General features: G+C 48.9%; 1 protein-coding gene across 22 annotated transcripts; it reads left to right on the forward strand.

Annotated features, from left to right (window-relative positions):
• The first annotated feature begins 369 nt into the window (after positions 1-369).
• Positions 370-23,973, forward strand: ZFYVE27 (zinc finger FYVE-type containing 27). Of its 22 annotated transcripts, none has more exon segments than NM_001132850.1 (13): positions 370-525; positions 1,679-1,876; positions 6,307-6,377; positions 7,942-8,128; positions 11,408-11,503; positions 12,614-12,726; positions 13,471-13,610; positions 14,517-14,588; positions 15,980-16,000; positions 16,161-16,305; positions 20,378-20,424; positions 20,737-20,818; positions 22,325-23,973. In NM_001132850.1, coding segments are annotated over 12 exon segments (1,236 nt in total). In that variant the 5' UTR covers positions 370-525; position 1,679; the 3' UTR covers positions 22,390-23,973.
• The last annotated feature ends 227 nt before the right edge of the window (positions 23,974-24,200 follow it).

A 24,200-nucleotide genomic window follows, 5' to 3' on the forward strand; every position in this document is an offset into this window, starting at 1 on the left:
TCATACACGATAGGGTGTCTTTCCTGGGCTCACACACAGTCCCCAGTTCAGTTCCAAAGTTGGAAGGAAAGAGGATGAAGACGTAAATTCTTCATTTAAGCCTCTCGCCAACTGTTTCCTGCGGCGAGGCAGGGCAACGAGCTGCAGGGTCGCCAAGCACGTGCTCCCAAGGGTCCTCAGGGCTTTGTGAACGGCGGCCGGCCAAGGACAGAGTTAACTCCAGCCTGGAGCGCGCGGGAAAGGCGCGCAGGCGCACTGCTGGCAAGGGTGCTCACCTGTGCTGGGGTGGGCGAAGCTAAACCCGGAGCGGGATGACGTCATGAGGACGCAGGCGCAGAGCGATTCGCGTCCCGGAAGCGGCGGTGGCGTAGGCGGAGGAGATTTTCGGACCTGCGACTTCCGAACAGCCCTGGCAGGAGGAGCGGCGTTCGGCCGGGGCAGGCCAGAGGAAACGCCCCGGGGCCCAGTGGCTCTACCCCTGCTCCTGCCCGACCCTGCCGCCTCCCTCACGGAGCCAGCGGCCGGGTAGGTGAGGTGCCGCCCCCCCGCGTCCCAGTGTCTCAGCAGGCTGTGTGTAGTTGGGCGCTTGGGCGCAGCGGGGGCCGCCACCTGCTGGCCCCAGGACCCTGGGCGTGGCCTTCCCTGTCCAGCCTCACGGGCTCCATCAGGCCCCCCTGGCTGCAGAGGTGTTGGCCAAGGCCAGTGCGGGCGCCGATCTACCTCGCCCCTTCCTGGGCTCCTACCTGGCGCCGCTCTGTGCCCTTTCGCCTTGGCTTGGCCTGCGGGGATTTCGGGCTCCCGTTGGCCCCTTTGTCCCATCCCCTCACCGTCCCATCAGGTCGCGGCTAATTGCCTGGGACTGGTTTATGTTGCTCTTCGCCGAGGTTCCGCCCCCTCGTTTGCTGCTTAGCGTTGAGGGTAGGACTTTGAACTGGGAAAGACCGTAAAGGCTCCTGGGTTTCCTCATCAGAAAGGGCAGACGGGAATGGGGCGTTCTGATGCCGACTGCCCTGGGCAGAGATGGCCCAGGAAGTTGTTGGGAACCGAAGGGAGTGGGAAGGGTTAGAGGATGGGGCGGGAGTCCTGGAGCATGGTATTTCATTCACTCATTCAGCAGGCATTTGTTAAGCACCCACTGTGTACAGAACAGTCGTGAATGGAGGCCAGTTAAGAGCAGGGAGTTTTACTTTGAAGTGGTAAGTGCCCTGCACTTGATCTTAGCCACAAGGCCAAGAAGCGATGTGATGTGATAAGTGCTCTGTTAGGGTGAGTACGTGATCCTTTGGGAGCATTGGGGAGGGTCTCCCAGTCCAGAGTTGGGAGTGTTGGCAGAGACTTTCCAGAGTAAGGGAGTGATGTTTAAGCTGATACCTGAAGGATGGGTAGGAATTAACCAGGTAAAGAATGGGAGAAAAATGTTCCAGGACATCATTTCATTTCAGCCCATGGGCTGCCTCGCTGCAGTGATCATTTATGCTTGATTTTTATGATTTTTAGTTTTGATGGATCTTTGGGGAGAAGAGCATTGGATGGAGAGTCCAAAGAACAGGATTTTAGGTCTGAATAATTCACTTTGCCTTGCTCACAGGTTTACTGTGGGCACCACCTGAAGCAGTAGGTAGAAGTGTGTTGAGGACTAGACGTGCAGTGCAAATGTTGGGAATTATTGTGGTTACAGGATGCAGACATCAGAACGTGAGGGGAGTGGCCCAGAGCTGAGCCCCAGCGTGATGCCCGAGGCTCCCCTGGAGTCTCCACCTTTTCCTACCAAGTCCCCAGCGTTTGACCTTTTCAACTTGGTTCTCTCCTACAAGAGGCTGGAGATCTACCTGGAACCCTTGAAGGATGCAGGTGATGGTGTTCGATACTTGCTCAGGTACAGACTTTGTGGAGTTGCTCTGGTTTGCTCTGCCTTCTGCCGTCCTGCTCTGTAGTAACTAACACTGACCATTTAGGCAGTGGCTGGGCTGTCCTTTCTGCCCTAGTGAGGAGCAGTTCTGGGAGATCTGTTTGGCTTCTGGGTTTATCTAGGCCTACCCTGTGTCTCAGGCCCAGCCCAGGAGAGGCAGATACTGGGAATGATCCTGCCTTTCAGCAAGGTTCTTCTTTGTGACTGAATAAGCTCCTTCCTCTGGACTGCTGGACAACCTTGAACATCAGGCCTTCTACAGCTTAGAGCAGGCTTAATTTTTTCCTTTGCCCCCAATATTAGCATAATTAATATTAAAAAATTAGGATATAATTTTGAACAAAAATTAAAGAAATACAAAAACCTGTGAATAAGCAGATACCATTTTCACTATTTTTTTTTTTTTGAGACAGAATCTTGCTGTGTTGTCCAGGCTGGAATGCAGTAGTGTGATCATGGCTCACTGTAGCCTCAACCTCTTCGGCTCAAGCGATCCTCCTACCTCAGCCACCATGCCTGGCTAATTAAAAAAAAAAAAAAAAATTGTAGAGAGGGTCTCGCTGTGTTGTCCAGGCTGGTCTTGAACTGTTGGGCTCAAGTGATCCTCTTGCCTCAGCCTCCCAAAGTGCTGGGATTACAGGTGTGAGCCACTGTGCCCAGCCCATTTTCACTAATTTATTGAGATTATGGATCTTAATTTTTTCCCTCCTATCCTGCTTTGATTTTCATTCTCTATAATTTTCTTTTTTTCTTTTGGCTCATTTTATTATGTTAAAATTATTTTAAATTACTTATATGGCATTCTGCTCCCTAAATATGTCAGTTTTTATCTCTAAATAAGGACATTTCTTTCAAGATCAAAGTAATACCATACCTAACAAAATTAATAACTCCTTGATATCATCCTATACTCAGTTCATATTCCATTTCCTCAGTTGTACCATCTATTTTGGCTAAATCACATTTCAGTCCAGGAGTGTGCATTGTTTGTAGTTATTATGTCTTTTAAGTCTTTTTTTAGTGTAAAACAATCTCTCTCATGACACTGATTTGCTGAAGAGACTGAGCCTGAACTGACTTTCCTGGAGAATTTACTACCGAGATTTGTCTGGTTTCTTCCTCGTGTTGCAGACTAGAAGTTAGATTTAAAGGTTGGATTTTATTCAAGTTAGAAAAGTATTTTTTGTTTTTTTTTTGTTTGCAAAGGTAAATGTTGTGCCCCTAGTATTGCATTGCATCAGGAGTCACACAAAAACCTGATTGTCCTAAAGAGCAGAGGTTTTTAACTTGGAGCCTGTGGGTGAGTTTTAGGGATCAGTGAATCCCCTGAAACTGCACGTAAAATTGTGTGTCTGCACATGTGTATGTTTCTAGGGAAAAGCTTCTAGTTTTCATCGGATTCTCATAAAGACCCTCAGTCCTCTGAAATACATGAGAGAGACTGGTAGGAAGCAGGGCGAATGGAGTTATGTTAACCTCTGAGGATGCCGCCATTGAGTATTTATCCATGCCTCAGTCTGGAAATAGTGGATGGTTTGTTACCAGTTCTCTGGTGAAGGCCCTACATTTTTCTTGTTCATGTAATTTATGTCTGTATCCGTAGAGGTGAGCTAGTCAGTGTTCCAGAGCTGTGTTCTCTACTGTAAGATCGCTGTGCTCTTGGTACAAGGGGTAGGGAGACAGTATGAGGAGAGGCTGTTTTCTCCTCTTATAATCTCAGCATGATATGAAGTTTGGTCTTCTTTAGGAGAGAGGCTGTGCCCCTTGGCACATTCTTTGTATGTATATGTATTGCCCTTCTGTGGCAAAGTACAAAAGTTAAGTGTATCCTGCCCTGCCCTTCTCCTTTTCCTCTACTAGTCTGTAGTGCATCTTAGCACACTAATGTGTTAGGGTTTTTCCATTTTATGGAATTAGAAATTGGAGGACGTCGTAGGATTGGTTAAAGCTGGATGCAGGAGGAGCATTGGACCTAAAAGCCCCCAGGAGCCTGCGGTTTCTGTGCTGCTGGGAGAGGGAGCACTGGTCCGTGAAAGTGGCTGTCACATTAGTTTGTGCTTTTGATTGTTCTTTTCTTAGTAAAGAGGATTTGACTTTGAAGAGGGACCTAATCTTGGGCTCTGGCTGTTAGTTCTGAAGCCTAGAGCTTCAGTAAATTGTTAACAGACTCTCTCCTGGGATCAGCTACTCTACTGCTTGGGTCTCCTGGGACCAAAGTGTCAGTAAAGACATTTTATAGAAGGGAAGAGGCTTTAAATTGAAAGTGACTTAAGTGGTGGTGTGATGTTTTTATTTCCAAAATCGGATTGGCTTTTATTTCACTTTTACCCTGGTAGCTGCCACTAGAGGTTCTGAGGCCTAATTAGGGTGGTACAGTTGGAGTGTGTTAAATTTCAGGAGAAAGAGATGTCATTACATTCCGTTACTCATAAATTTTATTAAAAAGTAAAAGCCCCTTTACACTGTTGGTGGCAGTGTAAATTAGTTCAACCATTGTGGAAGACAGTGTGGCGATTCCTCAAGGATGTGGAAGCAGAAATACCATTTGAGCCAGCAATCCCATTACTAGGTATATGTCCAAAGGATTATAAATCATTCTTCTATAAAGACACATGCACATGTATGTTTGTTGCAGCACTATTCACAACAGCAAAGACTTGGAACCAACCTAAATGTCCATCAGTGATAGACTGGATAAAGAAAATATGGCACATATACACCATGGAATGCTATGCAGCCACGAAAAAGGATGAGTTCATGTCCTTTGCAGGGATATGGATGTAGCTGGAGACCATCATTCTCAGCAAACTAACACAGGAACAGAAAACCAAACACCACATGTTCTCACTCGTAAGTGGGAGTTGAACAGCGAGAACACATGGACACAGGGAGGGGAACATCACACACCGGGGCCTATTGAAGGGTGGGGGCTAGGGGAGGGATAGCATTAGGAGAAATACCTAAGGTAGATGACGGGTCGATGGGTGCAGCAAACCACCATAGCACGTGTATACCTATGTAACAAACCTGCACGTTCCGCACATGTATCCCAGAACTTAATAATAAAAAAAAGTAAAAGCCGTGCATAAACTAGTTAACCTCATTCAGTAACTCTGAAATACTCCAATTAGAGCACAAGAAAATATATTTAGCCCCAGCATGGTAGCTTACGCCTTTAATTCCACCACTTTGGGAGGCCAAGGTGGGCAGATCACCTGAGGTCAGGAGTTTGAGACCAGCCTGGCCAACATAGTGAAACACCCTATCCCTACTGAAAACACAAAAACTGGCCAGGCGTGGTGGCGTGCCCCTGTAATCCCAGCTACTAAGGAGGCTGAGACAGGAGAATCGCTTGAAACCAGGAGGCAGAGGTTGTAGTGAGCCTAGATTGCACCACTGCACTCTAGTCTGGGCAACAGAGCGAGACTCTGTCTCAAAAGAAAAAAAAAAAAAGAAAATATGTTCAATGCTTTGCTTGCCAGCAATTTACCTGTTTATTTTTCTGATATTTGTCTTTCTCCTAATGGCTCACCTATATATTGACACTGCCTTTAGAATTTGGGTGTCGTGGCTTCATTGTTGCATCTGTGCTTCTCTTTCCCTACTAAATGTCCTTTATCAGGGACGGAGCCAGCAGCATTTGCTTGTTCTCAGCAACCTGAGTCTCTGGGTCTTCCTTCTTCCCCATTTGGGGGCTTCTGCATTGCCCTTTGATGGTGGTGATGGTGGCAGTGATGTATCTGTGTTTGCTTCTGTCTGTTTCAGCTCACTTAAGGTGTGATTGCTAAGTGAATGCTGCACCCTACTTTCATCTTGATTTTTAATATATTAAAATAAAATCTTTATTATTGTTTCTCCTTTTGAATTAATAGGTATTCAAAATAAACTCTCAGATAAACTCTCAAATTTTCAAAAACACAGACATAAGAAGATAAAGGCACAAATGGGGCCAAAGAAGTCCACAATTTGTTCTTTCTTGATTTCTGTATTAGTTGAATCTTGTGCAATGATTATATATTCTTATGAAATTATAAAAAAGAATAGAGGAAAATATTAAGAATGTTTGTCAGTATCACCTCTTAAGGAGAATACAACCTTACAAAACACAGGTTAAATGGTATTAACTGGGTTTCTTAACTGATATTTTATAAATTCTTCTTCCTTTTGGGAGAAAGCACTACAGACCTACCAGTTTCCTCACCCCAGGTGCTAATATGTGACATCTTACCTCCTCTCCTGGTCACCAGTCCAAGTGAGAGGCCCCCTTTTCGTTTCTCCTTGACCTTCTGTGTTCCAGGCTTCCTCTTCTGGTTTGATGTCCCATCTGTGCTGCCCGGTCTCCCCTCCCCAGCTGGAGGAGTGACTCTCTGTAGTGATCAGGACTCTCTGTATTGTAGGTGGCAGATGCCTTTGTGTTCCTTGCTGACCTGCCTGGGCCTCAACGTCTTGTTCCTCACTTTGAATGAGGGTAAGAACTGCCTTCAGGGGCCAGTGGTTTTTGTGAATGAATGTGGGGGAAGAACACTTGGATGCAGCCCCACCCTATGTGTGGGAGCTGCTCTTGTTGCCCTGTAGTTAGTGTTCCTCTGTGTCTGCTTGGAGTCAGAAACAGGCTCCAGAGGGACGATCCAGGCTGAGCAGCCTGCTGTGACCTTGGGCAGGTTATTGAACTTCCCTGTTAAGGCCTAATTTTCCTTACCTCTAGAGGGAGGATAAAAATGATGCTTTCCTTCTAGAGTATTTGTGAGGAATGCGGCAGTCTAGGCATAATACTTAGCGCAGTGCCTGGTGTGGAAGATGCAGCCAGTGTATTGTAGCTGCTCTCAGTATTATTGTTGTTTCCTTCTTGACTTCCTGCTGAGGATGCATTGACCTTTTTCCATTTTGGTTTTCAAGCTGATTCAAGGGTCATCTGGGGACATGGCATGGGTAAAGGTACTGGGATGAGGAGCTGATAAGGGATTTTTGCCATATCTGTTGCTTTTCTCTGGTTCAGCTAGTGAGCCTAACGGGAGCTGCTGGGCAGTCACCAGCAGTGAGGAGTGGCATGAAGCCTTTGAGATAGAAGTGTGGACACATGGGTGTCTGTTGGGGTCCTGGGTAATGTCTCCTATGAACCTCTTACTACAGTGCATGCCGTGACCCTACGCTGTCCGTGGTTGGTGCTGGCAGATGGCCATGTAAAAAGCCAAACCCCTTAGGGGGAGAATAAAGAGTCTGGGACAGAATGTTTGGAGGAGCTGGGCCATTATTCATGTTTTTGTTCTTATACTTACCTTGTATTTCTCAGGTGTCTTCTTTGTTTCCTCTGGAGATAGGGATTGAGTAGATCGAAAATAAATCCAGTTCATATAAGATCTCATTTTCTGTTTCTTAGTTGGACTCATCTTTACCTGTTCAAAACTTCCTAGGATGTTTGATTTTTCTATATGTGCTCCCAAAGTAAATCAATTCCTATGACAGATGTTTAATAAGCACTTATTATGGGCCCGCTGCTCTGTTAGCTTGTTGTTGGGGTGCCATGTTACATGGAAGAAGTTCCTTCTTTGAATTTTATCTCGGCTTTGCCATTTCTCAAGGCACAGTCGTCTGCAGTGTCCTAAAAGCTGAACGAAAGGCTTCCAGTCTTCCTTAGTGGCCCAGAGGTCCGAGTGCAGGCATCAGGAGCTCCTGGCAGTCACATTCCAGCGTGAGCCTCTGGTGTGCTAACAGCATCTTAAAATGTATTAAAAGTGAGGATGGGGCCACAGCAGTGACCAAAGGGACGAAGTCCCAGCCCTCAAGAGCTTATTTCAGTAGAGGAGACAACAGACATGCCTGCAATGTGTCATGTGGTGATAAGGTCTATGAGGAGTGAAGCTGGGTTAAGGGGGCTGGAGAGTAGGGGTGAGACACTGTGTCATACAGAGCTATCAGGGAAGGCCTGACTGGCAGAGCCCTGGAGGAGGTGAGGAACAAGCAGTGGGCGTCTGGGTGGGCCGACTCCTGGTCTTTGCTTACCTGTGTTACCTGCAGTGTTTCTGATTCTGTAGGTGCGTGGTACTCAGTAGGTGCCCTGATGATTTCAGTGCCTGCCCTGCTGGGCTACCTTCAGGAGGTTTGCCGGGCACGGCTGCCTGAGTCCGAGCTGATGCGGAGGAAGTATCACAGCGTGAGGCAGGAGGACCTGCAGAGAGTTCGCCTGTCTCGTCCTGAGGCCGTGGCTGAGGTGAAGAGCTTGTGAGTATGGAAGAGAGGCCAGGGAGGTGGGGAAACAGTAACAGCAGCCATGACACTAAGTGCTAGCTTTGTGTGCTTGACATCGTATTAGGCAAACCACAGCTGTTATTTCATTTAACCTTTTTAACAGTTCTGGGAGGTAGTTAATATTAACATCTTCCATTTATGGGTAAAGAAAAAGGCTGACTTACTTAGCTAGAAAGTGGCCAGGCTGGGATGAGAATCTAGATCTAGCTGTTTTCACAGCTTCTGTTCTTTCTTTCTTTTTTTTTTTTTTTTTTGAGACAGAGTTTCGCTCTCGTTGTCCAGGCTGGAGTGCAGTGACGCGATCTCGGCTCACTGCAACCTCTGCCTTCTGGTGGTTTCAAGCGATTCTCCTGCCTCAGCCTCCCAAGTAGCTGGGACTACAGGCACACACCACCACGCGCAGCTAATTTTTTGTATTTTTAGTAAAGACGGAGTTTCACCATTTTGGTCAGGATGGTCTCTATCTGTTGACCTTGTGATCCGCCCACCTTGGCCTCCCAAAATGCTGGAATTACAGGCGTGAGCCACCACGCCCGGCCCTGTTCTTTCTGCTGGAGAGATAGTTTAGGATCTTGACTAAGCATGTGCATGTATAAGCCACTGCCTGGGTTCGAATCCCAGCTCTTCCATTTACTTGCTGTGTAACATTGGGCAAGTTGCTTAGCCTCTCTGTGTCTCAGGTTTCTCATCTGTTAAATGGAATGATAACAGGGCTTACTCAGAAGGTGGTTTTGAAGATTGAACAGGTGTCTGGTACCGGGGAAGTGTTGAGTAGATATTAGTTATCATCACTACACTGTGGAGAAACTTCCTAAACATGACAGAGCTGGTACTTCTGAGGAAGCATTTTAAGACTTGAAAAATATTCATCTAACAACTTCAGTAGCAGTGGGCATTTACACCTCCCTTCCCTGGAGTGGGGTCTCTGCATTCTCTTGAGATACAGTAGGGGCAAGAAAAGTTATAAACAAACAGATCGCTGGGCCTCACCCCAGAAATTCCGAGTCAGTTATCTGGAGTGGGGCCTGGATATGTAGTTTTTTTAAAAAAGACTTTCTTACTTTGAAATAGTTTTATATTATATATATATATTTTTTTTTTCTTTTTTTGAGACAGAGTCTTGTTATGTCACCCAGGCTGGAATGCAGTGGTGCGATCTCAGCTCACTGCAAGCTCTGCCTCCTGTGTTCAAGTGATTCTCGTGCCTCAGCCTCCAGAGTAGCTGGGATTAGAGGCGTGTGCCACCACGTCCAGCTAATTTTTGTATTTTTAGTAGAGATGAGGTTTCATCATGTTGGCCAGGCTGGTCTCGAACTTCAGCCTCAAGTGATCTGCCTGCCTTGGCCTCCCAAAGTGCTGGGATTGCAGGCATGAGCCACCGCACCCAGCCTGAAATGGTTTTAAACTTAAAGAAGTGCAAGAATAATATCAAGAATGCCTTTTACCCAGATAGAACAATTATTAACATTTTGCCACGTTGGCTTTGTCTGTCTCTCTACATATACATATTCTTTTCTTTTTCCTAAACCATTTGAAAGTAAGTTGCAAACAGGACTTAATACTTCAGCATGTATTTCCTAAGAACAAGGACATTCTCTTAAATATCCACAGAGCTGTATTAATAAAGTTCTTTTTCTTCTTTTATTAATTTTTTTCTTTTTTCTTTTTTTTTACTTTTTGAGACGGAGTTTTGCTCTGTCATCCAGGCTGGAATGCAGTGGCATGATCATGGCTCACTGCAGCCTCGGCCTCCTGGACTCAAGTGATCCTTCTGCCTCAGCCTCCTGAGTAGCTGGGAGCACAGGCACATGCACCATACCCTGCTAATTAAAACAATTTTTTTGTAGAGATAGGGTCTCATTGTCTTGCCCAGGCTGGCCTCGAATTTCTGGGCTCTAGCAATCCTCCTGCCTCAGCCTCCCAAAGTGCTGGGACTGCAGGTGTGAGCCAGTGCGGGTGTCCTAATAAAGTTCTTTGTATCAGTTTCCCTGATCTGGGATCCAATTCAGGATTATACATCATGTTTAATTTTTTTATGTCTCTTTAGTCTTCTTTAATCTGGAGCAGTTCCTCAGTCCTTGTTTCTTGTGACCTTGACGTTTTTGAATAGTGCAAGCTTATTATTTTGTAGAATCTCCCTAATTTTTGGATTGTTTGGTTCCTTGTGATCAGATTTAGGGTGTGACAAGTGATGTGTCATGTTCAGTACATCTGTATCAGGAGGCACCTGATGCACCTGATATCAGGAAATACTGACTTTGATCACTTGGTTAAGGCATCCATACTGTAAATTATCATTTTACTCTTCATTAGTAGTAATTTGAGGGGAGATACTTTGAGACTATGTAAATATCTTGTTCCTCATCATTTATCCACTGCTTTAAAAATCCATTGATGGGTCTTGCCTTAATCAGTTTATTACTATGATGGTTGCAAAGATGATCTAATTATTCTGTCTACATTTTTTTTTTAGCTAGCTTTCTACTATAAGAAAGCTCTTTCTTCTTCTTATCAGTATGAACTCATAGATTTGTATTTTATTTGATGAGTTAGAATCTATTACTGTCATTATTTATTTTGATCTCAAATTGTCCTAGATTTGGCCAGTAGGAGCTCTTTTGAGTTGGCTCTTGTTTGCATCGGTCCCTGTCATTTTTGAATGCTTCCTTGCTTTGTGGTACAACAGGATGGTCAAATTCATCTTACACTTCCCTGCCCCAGCCCTGGAATCAGCTTGTCTCTATGTTTCCTGGTTTCCCTTCAGAAACCCAGATCTGGGTTCAGACTGTGCTCATGGCTTCTGTGGTTCATCCATGTTTAAAAAAACAACGAACAGAACTCCCCAAGTGAGTCTGTTTCACATCCCAGGTGGAGAATATCATGCCATTTATTCTGACAGCTGCTGTGTACCCGTGAGGTGGGTCCTCTGATCCTCAGTGTATAAATACAGAAGCCACAGCCCTGGAGAAGTTCAGTAGCCTGCCTGACATCAACAGTTAGGAAGAGACCAAAGCAGGAACATTTATACTGTTTCCACCTCAGCAAGAGGCTCCAAAAAGGGGACTGAAATGTAGCTGGGGTGGCTTAGCCAGGCCCGTTTCTCCCGTGCTCTCTCGACCCCTCTCTCTTTAAGCACATGGTGAGTGTGTTTAAAGAGATTGACCATCCCTAGCCAACTGCACCTGCAAGGCCCCAGGCTTCACTTCCCAGGGCTTCTGTCCTGCCCACTCACCAAAGCCCCTGTGTCTGTAGCTTGATCCAGCTGGAGGCCTTCCTGAGTCGCTTGTGCTGCACCTGTGAAGCCGCCTACCGCGTGCTGCACTGGGAGAACCCCGTCGTGTCCTCACAGTGAGTGACCCCTCCTCTCCCGCCACCACCCTATAGGAATTTGCAGCTTGAGCCCGAGCAAAGCCAGCTGCCTTGAGAGGACCTCTGCCCCTCTTACCTCAGGGGACGAGCTCGCCTCCTGGGCTCTTGTGTGTATATCTGCACATATGCTTGTGAGCTCTAATGTACTGCTTTTGTTTAGGTGCTTTCTTTTATATGTGGTAAAAATAATAATAGAAAAATAACTCACCATATAATCCACCATGCAGCCGAATCTCTTGTTTGTTTTGCCTGCTAGAATTTGTCATATGCATCTACTTTATGGATGTGTAGTTTCTTAGTGTATGTTCAATTTTTCTTTCGTTTTCCACTTATCATTATATTAAAGATGATTTTCTTTGTTGCTATATAGCCTTTGGAATTATTTATAATACCAGATTAATATAGATGGCAAATATAATTTATGGAACCATTCTGTTACAGATTTAGTCAATTTCTCTTTTCATTACTAACCCCATGGTAAACATTTTTATGGATTTAGCTTTAGTCTTTTAGAAAATTTTTCTTAGATTAAATTCAAGGATGAAACTACCATATCAAACAGAATGGGTGTTTTTGAGGCTCTTTAATATGAATAATAGTGATAACTAATGTTTGTTGTCTTCACCGGGTGCCAGGCACTGTTCAACACTTCCTCTGTATTATCTCACTCTTATAGTAACTCCGTTAGGTAGGCGCTACTTCAGTCCCCATCTTAGACGGGAAGGGAGCCGTGCCCAGAGAACCAAGAGACTTCTCAGAATGAGAAGTGGCAGAGCTGGATTCAAATCCCAGTCTGTCTTACTCTAGACTTCAGAGTCTAGACCTTGAGGAGTGATAATGGTTGAACCAGTTTATATGCCACCAGCTGACACCACCTTGGCCTCACCAGCATCAGGTGTTTGCACCGGGGACTTGGGGTAGTTCTCAGTCTTCATCGCCATTTTCCGCTGGTTTGATGAGCGGCTCTTGTCAGTTTATTAACGTGCCCAGAGCTGTGTCTCACCTGGACCCTGCTGTGGGTGTGCTCCAAACCGGTCTCCTTCTGCTGTTAATGAATTTCTGATCTTGTGGTTCTTCCCTGTCATCCAGGTTCTATGGTGCTCTCCTGGGCACGATCTGCATGCTGTATTTGCTGCCACTCTGCTGGGTCCTCACCCTTTTAAACAGCACGCTCTTTCTGGGGAATGTGGAGTTCTTCCGAGGTAAGCCCTGGAGGGCCTGAAAGACGGGACCCAAGCTGGCTCTGAGGGCTAGGCTAGGCTCCCCAGTTCTTCTGTCTCTATAGCTAATCATCAGTTTGCTGTGCTTCCACAAGGGGCAGCACCACACTGGGGTCCTCTCTCATGGGCTCTGAGTCTCTGAGATGTTAGATGAAGCTGGAATCTCACCAGGGGAGGCTGCTACCATTGGGCTCCCATCTCCCTTCCCTCCCTTCCCAAGGCAGATGAATCACTGCTTACAAGATATGATGGCTTCTGGAAGATGAGGGAAGGATGTTTTCCCAAAGCTGCCACCCATCCCCTGGGGTGCAGCCACCTGCAGTTGCTACCACATCTCTGTGTGATCCCAGAGTATCCGTCTGTTGTCTGGCTTCTAAAGCGCTGAAGCAGTCTGGAAAGGCACTGAGTCACAGAGGCCTGAGTCTGTACATATGTTTGGGTGATTGGTGTATTTGTTTTCCTCCCTGTGGTAGAGTTATTAATTACAGAAGCCATGATTTATTGAGCATTTACTACATTTAATCTCTGTAGCTGTCTGGGGCAGGTGGTGGTATTTAAGTTTTGTTTAAGAGGCTTAAGTTAGGTGACTCGCTCAGAGTTAGGAGGGCGACTCTTTTCTGTAGTGGAGGGAAGAGAGGCCAGCCAGCTGCAGAAGTGGGTACCCCCAAAGTGCCACTCACGGTGTCTCATTTTTGCCTCCTACCCTGTTCTCCGTTCCCTGGGTAGTTGTGTCTGAGTACAGGGCATCTCTGCAACAGAGGATGAACCCAAAGCAGGAAGAGCATGCCTTTGAGAGTCCTCCACCACCAGATGTTGGGGGGAAGGGTGGTCTGATGGACAGCACGCCTGCCCTCACACCCACGGAGGTAAGTGCCACTGTCAGGGCAGAGCCTGCTGCGGCCGCTTGTGGGCCACCCTGTTATCGCTTGTTTTTGGCTCCTGGGCTGGCCTCTGTTGTAGTTCCTGCTGTTTCCCAGGCCTTATCTCCCCTGAAGTGTTCAATAATAATAATTGTAATAAAAACAGCTACTCCATACTTCATTGAGTGCTTACCCTGTGTCAGATGCTGCTCCAAGTGCTTATAGATAGATATTCACATCATGGAATGCAGGTTCTTTCTTTCGTTTTCTTTTTTTTTTTGAGATAGGGTCTCCCTCTGTCGCCCAGGCTAGAGTGCAGTGGGGCAATCACAGCTCACTACAACCTCCACCTCCTGGGCTCAGGCAGTCCTCCCACCTCAGCCTCTTGGGTAGCTGGGACTGCAGGCAGGTGCCACCATGCCCAGCAAATTTTTTTGTATTTTTAGTAGAGGTGAGGTTTTGCCACATTGCCCAGGCTGGTCTCAAACTCCTGGGCTCAAGTGATGTGCCTGCCTCGGCCTCCCAAAGTGCTGGGATTGCAGGCGTGAGCCACCGCACCAGCCTGGTTATTTCTGAGAAAGAGATCACTCTCATTTGTGGAAGAGAAGGCGGAGGCACAGAGTGGCTGGTAAGTGGCAGGGCTGGGTCTAAGACCCCAGCCCTGTGGTTCTAGAGCTCGTGCCCTCAACCACCGTGCGATGTGTCCACTGTAGGGCCAGCCGTGCTCGTGCTTCCATCTCCCCTGCCCTGCCAGGCTAGAGGTTGCTCCTTCCTGTGAGTTCCTTCTTTCTTGCAGTTGTGCCATTTCGTAGTGTTTTGGGTAGCCTGGATGCTGGCTCGGGGAGGTGGTCCTCTGCCTTAGGGAGCAGCGCTGCCATCCTTCTCCTTCTGTCATAGAGTCTCTCTTCCCAGGACCTCACACCGGGCAGTGTGGAGGAGGCTGAGGAGGCTGAGCCAGATGAGGAGTTTAAAGATGCGATTGAGGTGGGTGGCCCTTCTCCAGCATCCTCTACTGAGCAGGCCAGAAATTGGGTGGTCCTGGAGCTGTTTTTTGTTTTTGTTTTTTAATGTCCAAGTGAGAAGCTAAAACTTGCTGTGAGCTAGAACTCACTGGTTGAAAGAGTGCCACTGAACCCCTACCCGCTCCTGTTTCTGGTTGAGCCAGCTGTCCTGGGTGCCCAGGGCAAGAGTGGCTCTGGAAGTCTCCGGGTAATGCCCTGCTAGGGGAGCTGGATGATTTCTGGCCTTTGCTGGAGACCGTGGGCTTGGTGCCTTTGATATAGGAAGGGCAGCTTTTGAGGAGGCTACTGCCCTGGGTCTCTGCTCTTCTGCAGAGTGAGTTCCGTAAGATGTCCCTTTGTGGGGCAGGGAGGGGAGATTGGAGAAAGTAGTTGCATGGCCAAGTGCTAGGTCAGGGGAAGTTAAACAGCCTTCTTGATTTTAGGATGGTAATTCAAATTGGTAGTTTGCAGAAGTGTTTTATTTGGCATGCAAAGTTTCAAAATAATTTTTTGAGCCAATATTTAAACATGGAGAGATTTTTGTTAGAACTGCAGGTTTCCAGTTTCTGTGGTAGCCCTGAGTCTGCAGCAGTAGGTTTATTTAAGGAGCTGCTGTCCCCTTTATGCAGGTCACATGCTGTGGCTACAGGTGGTCCTCAACACCCTCTGCTGTATTTTGTCACTGAGGTCAAGTGGCAGTTGCCATTTGTCACATTTGCGTTTTTGTTTTTCTTAGAGTAGGATATCATTTCTCTTTATTTCTCTTTGTAAAGTGGGAAATTGAGATATAAGAAAAACAACTTGTGGATTTCCACCAGGCCTGTGATTTACCCCAACTCACCTCAGTCATACAATCAGCCCAGGCCATGCAGGCATTTGACTTTCTGATGGCTAAAAGATTGCTCCAAAACTTTGATATATGACTGTAGACCGTGAATCTTGGCGGAGGGAATATGTAGAGCAGGGGTTTTCAAGCATTTTTGTTCATGACCCATAGTAAGGAACACATTTTGCATCTTGACCCAGTTCACACTTAGGTCTATAAAATATGTAAAACTTAAGTGAAACAAAAGTTTCCTGAAAATACGTTGTAAGGGATATTTTCTTTCCTTTTCTGTTCTATTCAAATAAAGACCTACTAAATTAATTTCACCCAGTTTGAGAAACAGTAGTACCCAGCTTTCTCCAAGGCTGTTTGATGCTGGGATCCTCTTGGGGGTGGTGTCTGTCAACGTCACCATTTGGGAAGTGTACAGAGCTCAGAGCAGCGCTTCCATGCTTCCCTCTGCTTGGGGGCCCCTCCAGGCAGCTTCTTTTTTCTTGCTATCTTTTTCTCTCTGTTTTCTCTCCTCTTCCCCGCACCTTGGGAGGCAGGAGACCCACTTGGTAGTGCTGGTAAGTGGAAGCCTTGGTGGGTGGGCAGGGGCTGGGCTGGGGAGGGTGGCTGAACCGGCTGCTGCCACACCTCGTGGGGGCTGCTGCTAAGGATGCCTCTGCACACGGGTCCTGCAGCCTTGCAAGAGGTGGGCAGGACTGGAAGGAGCTGTTCCCACAGGAGGATGATGAGGGTGCCCCGTGCCCAGCAGAGGATGAGCTGGCCCTGCAGGACAATGGGTTCCTGAGCAAGAATGAGGTGCTGCGCAGCAAGGTGTCTCGGCTCACGGAGCGGCTCCGCAAGCGCTACCCCACCAACAACTTCGGTGCGGCCAGGGGACAGGGCTGGGCTGGCGGGGGAGTGGGGGTGGACTTCTGGGACTCTAGGTGGGGACACCCAGCCACAGGGGCAGAGTCTCAGAACTGTGGGTACTGACTTGTGACAAGAGCAAGGAGTGAAGGTGTGTCCGCGGGACCCTGGGGAGCTAGCAGATGCCCGGCAGGACTGCTGAGGGAGTGGGTGTGGGTTCCTTTTTGTCCCTCCGTCCTGATTGGACATTCACTTGTGGGAAGACAAGGAACTTAGTTTGGGAAATGCCATCCCAGGACTGCAGAGAACCGTAATCCTGACAGAACTTCAGAAGGCAGTGTAGCATGATGGTGAGGAACAGAGTAGAGTCTCATTACCTGCTGCAAATCCCAGCTCAGCCAGGTGTCCTTGAGCAAATTATTTCACACCCCGTGCCTCAGTTTCCCCTTCTGTAAAAGGGGGATCATCATTCTTACCTCATAGGGTTGTTACAGGTCTCATGTCAAATGAGACAAGTAGTACTTATGAAGGGCTAGCACAGTGCTGGTTGGTTCATAGTGAGTAGTGGGTGCGGTTAATATGGGAGGCCCTGACCCACCCTATGGGTTCCTAGGATCCTGTCTTGGTCTTTCTGATCCAGCTGGAAGCAAGTTGAAGCAGACGTTGTTTCTCTGGACATGATAGAGGCCTGAGTTCACCTCTCCCCAGCCAGTCCTTATTTTACTGAGGGCCGGGGGAGAGCGCTCAAGGAAGGCAGCTTTGGAGAAGGGTGGACTTGAGAGTTAGCACAGCTTGGAGACCTGGCTCAGATCAGCAGCGCTGGGAACTGAGCCACATGTAATTATGGTGGAAACCTAGAGTAGCTAGGTTGACTTGGGAGCTGCTGTGCTTCTGAGGAAGGGCCCTCCTACCTGCTGTCAGATGGGAGCAGGGGAGGGGGGCAGTACTGTGTGTTCTGGTGTCGAGTGAGTTCTAGGGTCTGTGCCCTGGAAGAAGACAATGGAGTTTATCTTGAGGAATTTGACCCAGGACCCCCAGGGTCCTGCCTTCCTACTCCCGCAGCAGCCAGGGCAGTTGTTTTCTCAGGATGAGATGTCCTGGACAGGCTCTTTTCTTCTGCTGTGTGAATGTGCCCCAGTTATTCAAAATCCCCCCCTTTTTTTTTTTTTTTTGAGAGAAGTTCTCACTGTGTCTCCCAGGCTGGAGCGCAGTGGCATGATCACAGCTCACTGCAGCCTCAACTTCCTGGGCTCACGTGATCCTCACAGCTCAGCCTCCCGAGTAGCTGGGACTACAGGCATGCAGCACCATGCCTGGCTAATTTTTTGATTTTTTTTTTTTGTAGAGACAGGGTCTTACTTTGTTCCTCAGGCTGGTCTCGAACTCCTGGGTTCAAGTGATCCTTGTACCTTGGTCTTCCAAAGTGTTAGGATTACAAGTGTGAGCCACCACGCCCAGCCCCTTTGTTTTATTTATACTGCCTGCTGACTTCTGTAGGGCATTCTGTATGTTCAGTGATCTGTTTACCCTCCATACTTGCACATGTGTGATCTCATTTCATCCTTACCGTAGGTGTGACAGGAGCAGGCAGTTCTTAAGGGCCCAGAGCAGCCAGGTTCCAGCAGTGCCCAGTAACACTACACACAAGAAGTATTACTCTGGTCCAGCAAATAATTTGTCTATGTCTGCAACTTCTAAGTAAAGGTACTTAGCTGTTCCCATTTTACAGATGACTAACCTGAGGTAAAAAGAGTGCTTTGCCCAGAGACTTTAGCCTGGAAATGGTGGAGCTGTGACTCAAATTCAGGTTGTCTGATTCGGCTCTTGTCTTCTTTCTACCTCTTCATCCTCCCTCTCTGTTTTCCCTTTGCCCTCGTGTGTGAAGTCCCTTGTTTTATGCCTGTCCCGCTTTTGTATTTGATTTTTGGTTTGGATAATCTCTACCAGCATGGGCAGAGGCCTTTTCAGGCTCCCTGAAGGATGGCAAGGGCAGAAAGTGCTTCTTTTCCTAAACTCCTCTTAGTTCCTCATCCTTCAAGCCCACTCGCTACTTTCCCTTTTCTGAGATGTTCCCAAGCTCTTTGCCGTGAGGGCAGGTGTAAGCAGCTCTGCTCCTGCGGCCTCTGCTCCTGAATCTGGGTCCTGAGAGCAGGGCAAGGGGAGCTGCTTTGGGGGCTGTCTTTCTCCATTTCAGCGACTATAACGAAATACACTAAGCTGGGTGGCTTTTAAATATTGGAAATCTCTCATCACAGTTCTGGAGGCAGGAAGTCCAAGATCAGGGTGTCAGCAGGATCAGGTTCTGGTGAGGTCCATTTCCGTCGTCATAGACAGCACCTTCTCACTGTGTCCTCACGAGAAGGTGGGAGGGGCACGGCAGTTCTCTGGGGCCTCTTTTATAAGGGCACTAATCCCATTCACGAGGGCTCCACCCTCATGACCCAGTCACCTCCCAGGGGTCCTGCTTTGGGTGTTAGGATTCCACATGTGAATGTTGGGGGACTATAGTGGGGGCTCTTCTATTTACCTCTGCCAGTGGATGAGGGGGGTGCATGGGGAGAATGAGGGTGGACTGCACAGGAGCTTCTCTGTGGCCTCTGTATGGGAGAGGTCTTGGTGGGGAGGGCCCCGCTTTGTCCTGGAGGCTCCATGACTGTTGTCCTGGCAGGCCCCACTGGGCCTTAGTGCCCCTGCTGTCATGGCCTCGGTGGCATCGTCATGTGGTGAGTGAGGATGGGTGAGTCCAGGCTGTTGCCGAGAAGGGGCAGAAAGAGTTGGTAGGTGTTGGAAGGGAACATCACCTGGCTGAGCTGCTCTCAGCTCCCAGAGCCCTCCCTGGCTCCGGCCGGTGAGTGGGTTCACAGCTGTCTCCCCAGCCCACTTGGCTGCCCTGGGGTGCTTGGCCCTGACATTCCATTCAGTTTAGAGGAGCCCTTGGGCTCAGGCCAGTGTCAGTCTTTGAGTAGCTCCTTTTGCCTGTCCCATTCCCCTGCGTCCCTTGCTAAGGAGAGGCTGGGGCAGGCTGCCTTCCCCAAATTCTTAGTGTAGGGACAGAATCTTAGAGCAGCCAGTTTCCTGGTTTGGCACCAGCAGTAGGCTTGTTCGTTTCTTTCCCTGGCTGACTGACAGGGTGGGCATTTACCTGAAGCACCTTGGCCTCAGATTTCCCCTGGCTCTAGCTGAGGTCTTCCTTTCCCTGAACCTAGGGAGTCTCCTTTAGCAAGAACTTCAGGTGATTTTGGCTGGACAGAGGAAGGGACCACATGTAGCCGTCAATAAAGCTTTATGGCTTTTCTGTGAAAGTGAGGCCTGGTGCTCTGTACTTGCCAAGACAGGTGGTCCGGCTGGGTCACAGCAGGCCTATGGGCCCCACATCCCAGAAACCTCCTCCTTCCCTATCTTTCCTCTCCCCTTATACCCCCTTGTTGTCTTCTAGCCATTTTCTAAGCTGCCATTGTCCCTCCACTGTTGCCGGGCACTTGGCCATCTTGGCATCTCTGGTGGTTTAGGCAGGACCTCGCCCTGCTCTGCGTCCCCCCATGCCACTCACTGCCCACCACAATTGAGCGTTCTACCCTTCGTGTCTTCTCGGAACGTGCCTGGCTCTGAGTTTCCCTCCTGCAGTCTTCAGGGGACACAAAGCAGAAGTTCAGGTTTTTAGGAGTTTCTGTCTTTAGCCTGTGGGTGGAGTATTTGTAAGGCGTTGCTCCGAAAAGGGTCATGTTAGGCAGGTGTCATTTGGGGATGCCTGTGGTCAGGTCCCTGCCAGCTTAGCTGGCTTTCCAGGAGTGGATTCTGCTGGGTGCTCTTTGATTTCTGTTGAACCTGGAGGTGGGGCCACTCAGCTCTGGAAGGGTTCAGGGACTGGTAGCTATGTATGGCTGGAGACATCAGTCCTCAGGGGCTATCAGTCTTCTTAGTTTCAGTCCTTCTTTCTGGCTCTGAATCTGGCCTTGCTCCCTGGCTCACTGTGTCCAGCCAAGGAGGCTGGGCTGGTGTCCTGAGTGTCCCATTTAGAAGCGCCAGGAGCAGGTGAGCCTGAGAGTCCTGGGATGGGCGGGGTCTGAGCTGCTGCCTCTGTTTCTCAGGGAACTGCACGGGCTGCTCGGCCACCTTCTCAGTGCTGAAGAAGAGGGTGAGTGTCTGTGAGGGTGCATTTGTTGGGGACAGTGTCCTTGGGACTGTCGGGTGGGGAGGAGTTGAGGGGAGTCATTGAGGAAGTCTGGCTCAGGTCACATTGGGCCTGGCAGTGGCTTTCTGGAATGAGTGTGCCCTCCTCTGCTCCTGTGCCACCTTTTCCAGCCCCCTGCTGTCTTTCCTGCTCCATTTGGGCACCCCCCAGTCCCAGTTTCTGTGGGTGGGATCAGGTGGTGGAAAGGAGGGAGGTGCTGAGAACTCCAGGTGCTTGAGGGTGGGGGACACATCTGACCTTGGCTCTTGTCTGCAGCGGAGCTGCAGTAATTGTGGAAACAGCTTCTGCTCTCGATGCTGCTCCTTCAAGGTGCCCAAGTCCTCCATGGGGGCCACAGGTGAGTGGTGCAGGTGGTGGGAGGGCTTGGTTGGTATCCCGCCGAGGGGATGCCACATTGTGGCAAAGGGGCAAGGGTGTCAGAGGTCAAGGGAACTTGGGATTGTAGTCAGGCCTATGGGAACGTTTCCTCCATCCCCTTTAGCAAAATCCTGAAACATTTGGTATGTGCCGAAGAATAGATACGATGTACCTGTGAATTGTGAAGGGTAATAACAAGATGAATACCTGTGACCGCTTCACTAAAGTTGAAAAACAAGAGCCTTGGCAACACCCCCGCAGCTCCCGGCACTGCTCCTGCCTTCCTGGAGTCAATCACCAGCTGCAATTTTAATCTTTTATTTCCTTGGCACTTTGAACAAAATTAAAAATTCATTTTTTTCGTTTTATAAAAGCTGTACATACATACTGTAAATAAAAAACACAGATAAGCAAAAGGGAGAAAAATATTCCTGATTTCTTCCTGAGAGAACAATCGGGCGTGGACCCTGCTGCTCATTAGCTTGCATGTAGAATAAAAGCGCATGCATATTCCTGAAAAATGTGGTCACATTTCATGTACCGTTTTGTAATACAATGTTAAACCAAGTTTTTTTTTTTTTTTTTTTTTTGAGATGGAGTTTTGCTCTTGTTGCCCAGGCTGTAGTGCGGTGGTACGACCTTGGCTTACAACAACCTCTGCCTCCTGGGTTCAAGCGATTCTCCTGCCTCAGCCTCCCGAGTAGCTGGGATTACAGGCATGCGCCACCACACCCGGCTAATTTTGTATTTTAGTAGAGACGGCGTTTCTCCATGTTAGTCAGGCTGGTTTCGAACTCCTGACCTCAGGTGATCTGCCCGCCTCGGCCTCCCAAAGTGCTGGGATTAAAGGCATGAGCCACCGCCCCCAGCCCAAGTTCTTTTTTCTTCCGATGCAAGTAACATAGGCTTACTAACTAGAAAATTTGGAAATTATTATACAGAAGAAGAAGGAAGAGAAAAATAACCCTGTAATCTTACCACCCAGAGGTAACCACTGTTAAAACATTTTGGGAAATTTCACTGTGATATTTTAGTTATTCTATTTTTTTTGAGACAGAGTCTCGCTCTGTCACCCAGTCTGGAGTGCAGTGGCGCCATCTCGGCTCACTGCAACCTCTGCCTCTTGGGTTCAAACAATTCTTGTGTTTCAGCCTCCTGAGTAGCTGGGATTACAGGCGTGCACCACCACGCCTGGCTAATTTTTGTATTTGATATTTTATTTAAAAATTTTTGAAGGTATTCTGTTGGTGCCACAGTAATGTCTAATTCATAGCACAGGAGTGGCCTGCTGCTGGCATCATCACCCCCGGGATCCCCAGTTCCCATGGGAAGAAGAGTCTCTGTGGGCAGGCTAGCAAGCTGGGCAGGGAGGGTGTGGGCTGGGTGGGGGTTCTGTGTGGGGCATTTGGGAGGGTGGTTCTAGTAGTTGAGGCCATGAACCAAAGGGTGCAAGGAAATGTCTCACCAAGTTCTTCCTCCTTTTCAGCCCCTGAAGCCCAGAGGGAGACTGTGTTTGTGTGCGCCTCGTGTAACCAGACCTTGAGCAAGTGAGAAGAGAGGCCAGGGTCCAACCAGGCACCCGTCCTTGGGGCCAGCAGTAGGCCCCCCCCTCTCCCCACCCCTGGCCCCCTGTGGTGTATGCTGGGCAAATGTGGCCTGAATGCTAGGTAGACTTCCCCTTCCTTCCTCGCTCTCTCCAGCTGGATTCTGGAGCTGTTCTCCACCCCTGAGAGTGGCAGGCAATGGCTGCTCTCAATCCCTTGGGGAGAGGAGCCCCTGGAGGGCCTGGCATGTTTGCCCTGCTCTGCCTGGGACTGAGCGAGTGGACTTAGGGCTGGGCAGGCAGTAGCCACCAGAGGGCAGCAGTGAACTAAGCCAGGTCTGACTGGGGTCTGAAGACCAGGGTCAGTGTGGCTATGCCTGGGAATTCCAGACCTGAGTCTGGGAAAAGTTTTTCTCCTGCAGGGTACTGGGCCAGGCCCTCAGCCTCAGAGAGCCTGCAGAAGGGCTTGGGAGTGCCACACCCCATCTCTGCTGATTGAATGTCCCTCCAGGCACCAGGATCTCATCATTTCCCCATCAGAGGGTGTGGCCAGGCCTAACAAGACCATGGGTGCTTCTAGAAAGGGTTGAAGTTCCCAGATTCCCCGAGAGGAGAATGTGTATAGGAGAGTTTGGCTGAGTCCTTCAGCGTTAAGTGGAGGAAAGCTTGGGGAAGCCCCAACAGCTGGACAGACCTCAGCCTCCCCTCGAAGACACCTCAATTCACAAACTCTCAGCCCACACAATGCCCTAGTGTCCCCAGCTCCGCTGGAGCAGCTGCAGGGCACTCGGATCACAACTTCTGCACCCTCTGCCCAGAGTCTAGGGCAGTCCTCCACTGGCCCAGCACTCCAGTTTCCTTTCCCTGCCTCTTGTCCAATGGAGTGGGAGGCCAGGTGAGTACAGCAGAGGTCCTGAAGCCCTTGACCCCTGGGGGCCTGGGTAGTGTAGGATCTCGCTGGGCTGGGTCCTGGATTCCGGGGCTGTTTCCTGGAGGACAGTCTCAGTTATGGGATAAGGCCCCTTGGGGGTCTCCATTTTCTTTCCAACAGTTTCATGTTCACTACTGGACTCTTACAGGCTCAGTATCTCTCCCTTAGCCATGAGCTGGCTCAGGCATCCCTTCCCTTCCCTGGAGCTGCCCTGCCTTTCTAAAGTATTTATTTATTTATTGCATGGTTCCTGGGAACATGTAGCATAAGTAATGGGATGAGGAGGAATTAGGGGTGGGGGTCTCCTACCTAGGACTCTTCCATGGAGTCATGGGCTGCCTGGGACCCAGGACCCATGAGGGGGCTGAGAGGTTTCTAACTCGAGGAGCAGGGGTCCAGAGAGGCAGGTTGGGGAGGCAAGGGACCTATGCTAGGCCCGCTTTCTTGCCGAGCCAAGCAGTTTAGCTGGGGCTGTGCAGCCAGGGGCCTACCCAGGCCAGTGGAGGTGCCACAGCCCTGGGGAGCAGGGCAGGCTTTGGTATCATATCGCCTCTGTGTCCTGTTAGGAGAGTTCAGTACCCCGTGCTTTCTTTACACTGGAGAGGAACTAAAAGGATCTCTGTGTCTATGGAGAATTGTCAATAAAAAGGCCTCAAGCTTCTTGTTTTTGTCATGTCTTTGTGTTGGCATTTTCCCTGAGGCTGGAAGACCAGATCTCTGGCACTGCTGGAGTTTTGCAGGCCTGGGCAATTCCTGCAGGATCAGACTGAGGGGCGGGCCTTTGGGGCACCGTAGTGGCAGGGGCGTGGGGGATGCAGCCTGGTCTGGGTGTGAGCTGGGGGCCAAGAGGAGGAAAGCTGTGCCTTGCACGCAGGAGAGGCTCAGCAC

This window comes from Pongo abelii, chromosome 8 (assembly GCF_028885655.2).
Source record: "Pongo abelii isolate AG06213 chromosome 8, NHGRI_mPonAbe1-v2.0_pri, whole genome shotgun sequence".
Classification (NCBI taxonomy): Eukaryota; Metazoa; Chordata; class Mammalia; order Primates; family Hominidae; genus Pongo; species Pongo abelii.

Excerpts from the sequence above, each read along its gene's own strand:
- ZFYVE27 (XM_009245678.4), top strand. The coding sequence starts at position 1,680 with ATGCAGACATCAGAACGTGAGGGGAGTGGCCCAGAGCTGAGCCCCAGC. Across the intron at positions 1,877-6,306 it reads GGTGTTCGATACTTGCTCAG|GTGGCAGATGCCTTTGTGTT; the intron begins GTACAGACTTTG and ends TCTGTATTGTAG. Across the intron at positions 8,129-11,407 it reads GTGGCTGAGGTGAAGAGCTT|CTTGATCCAGCTGGAGGCCT; the intron begins GTGAGTATGGAA and ends CTGTGTCTGTAG.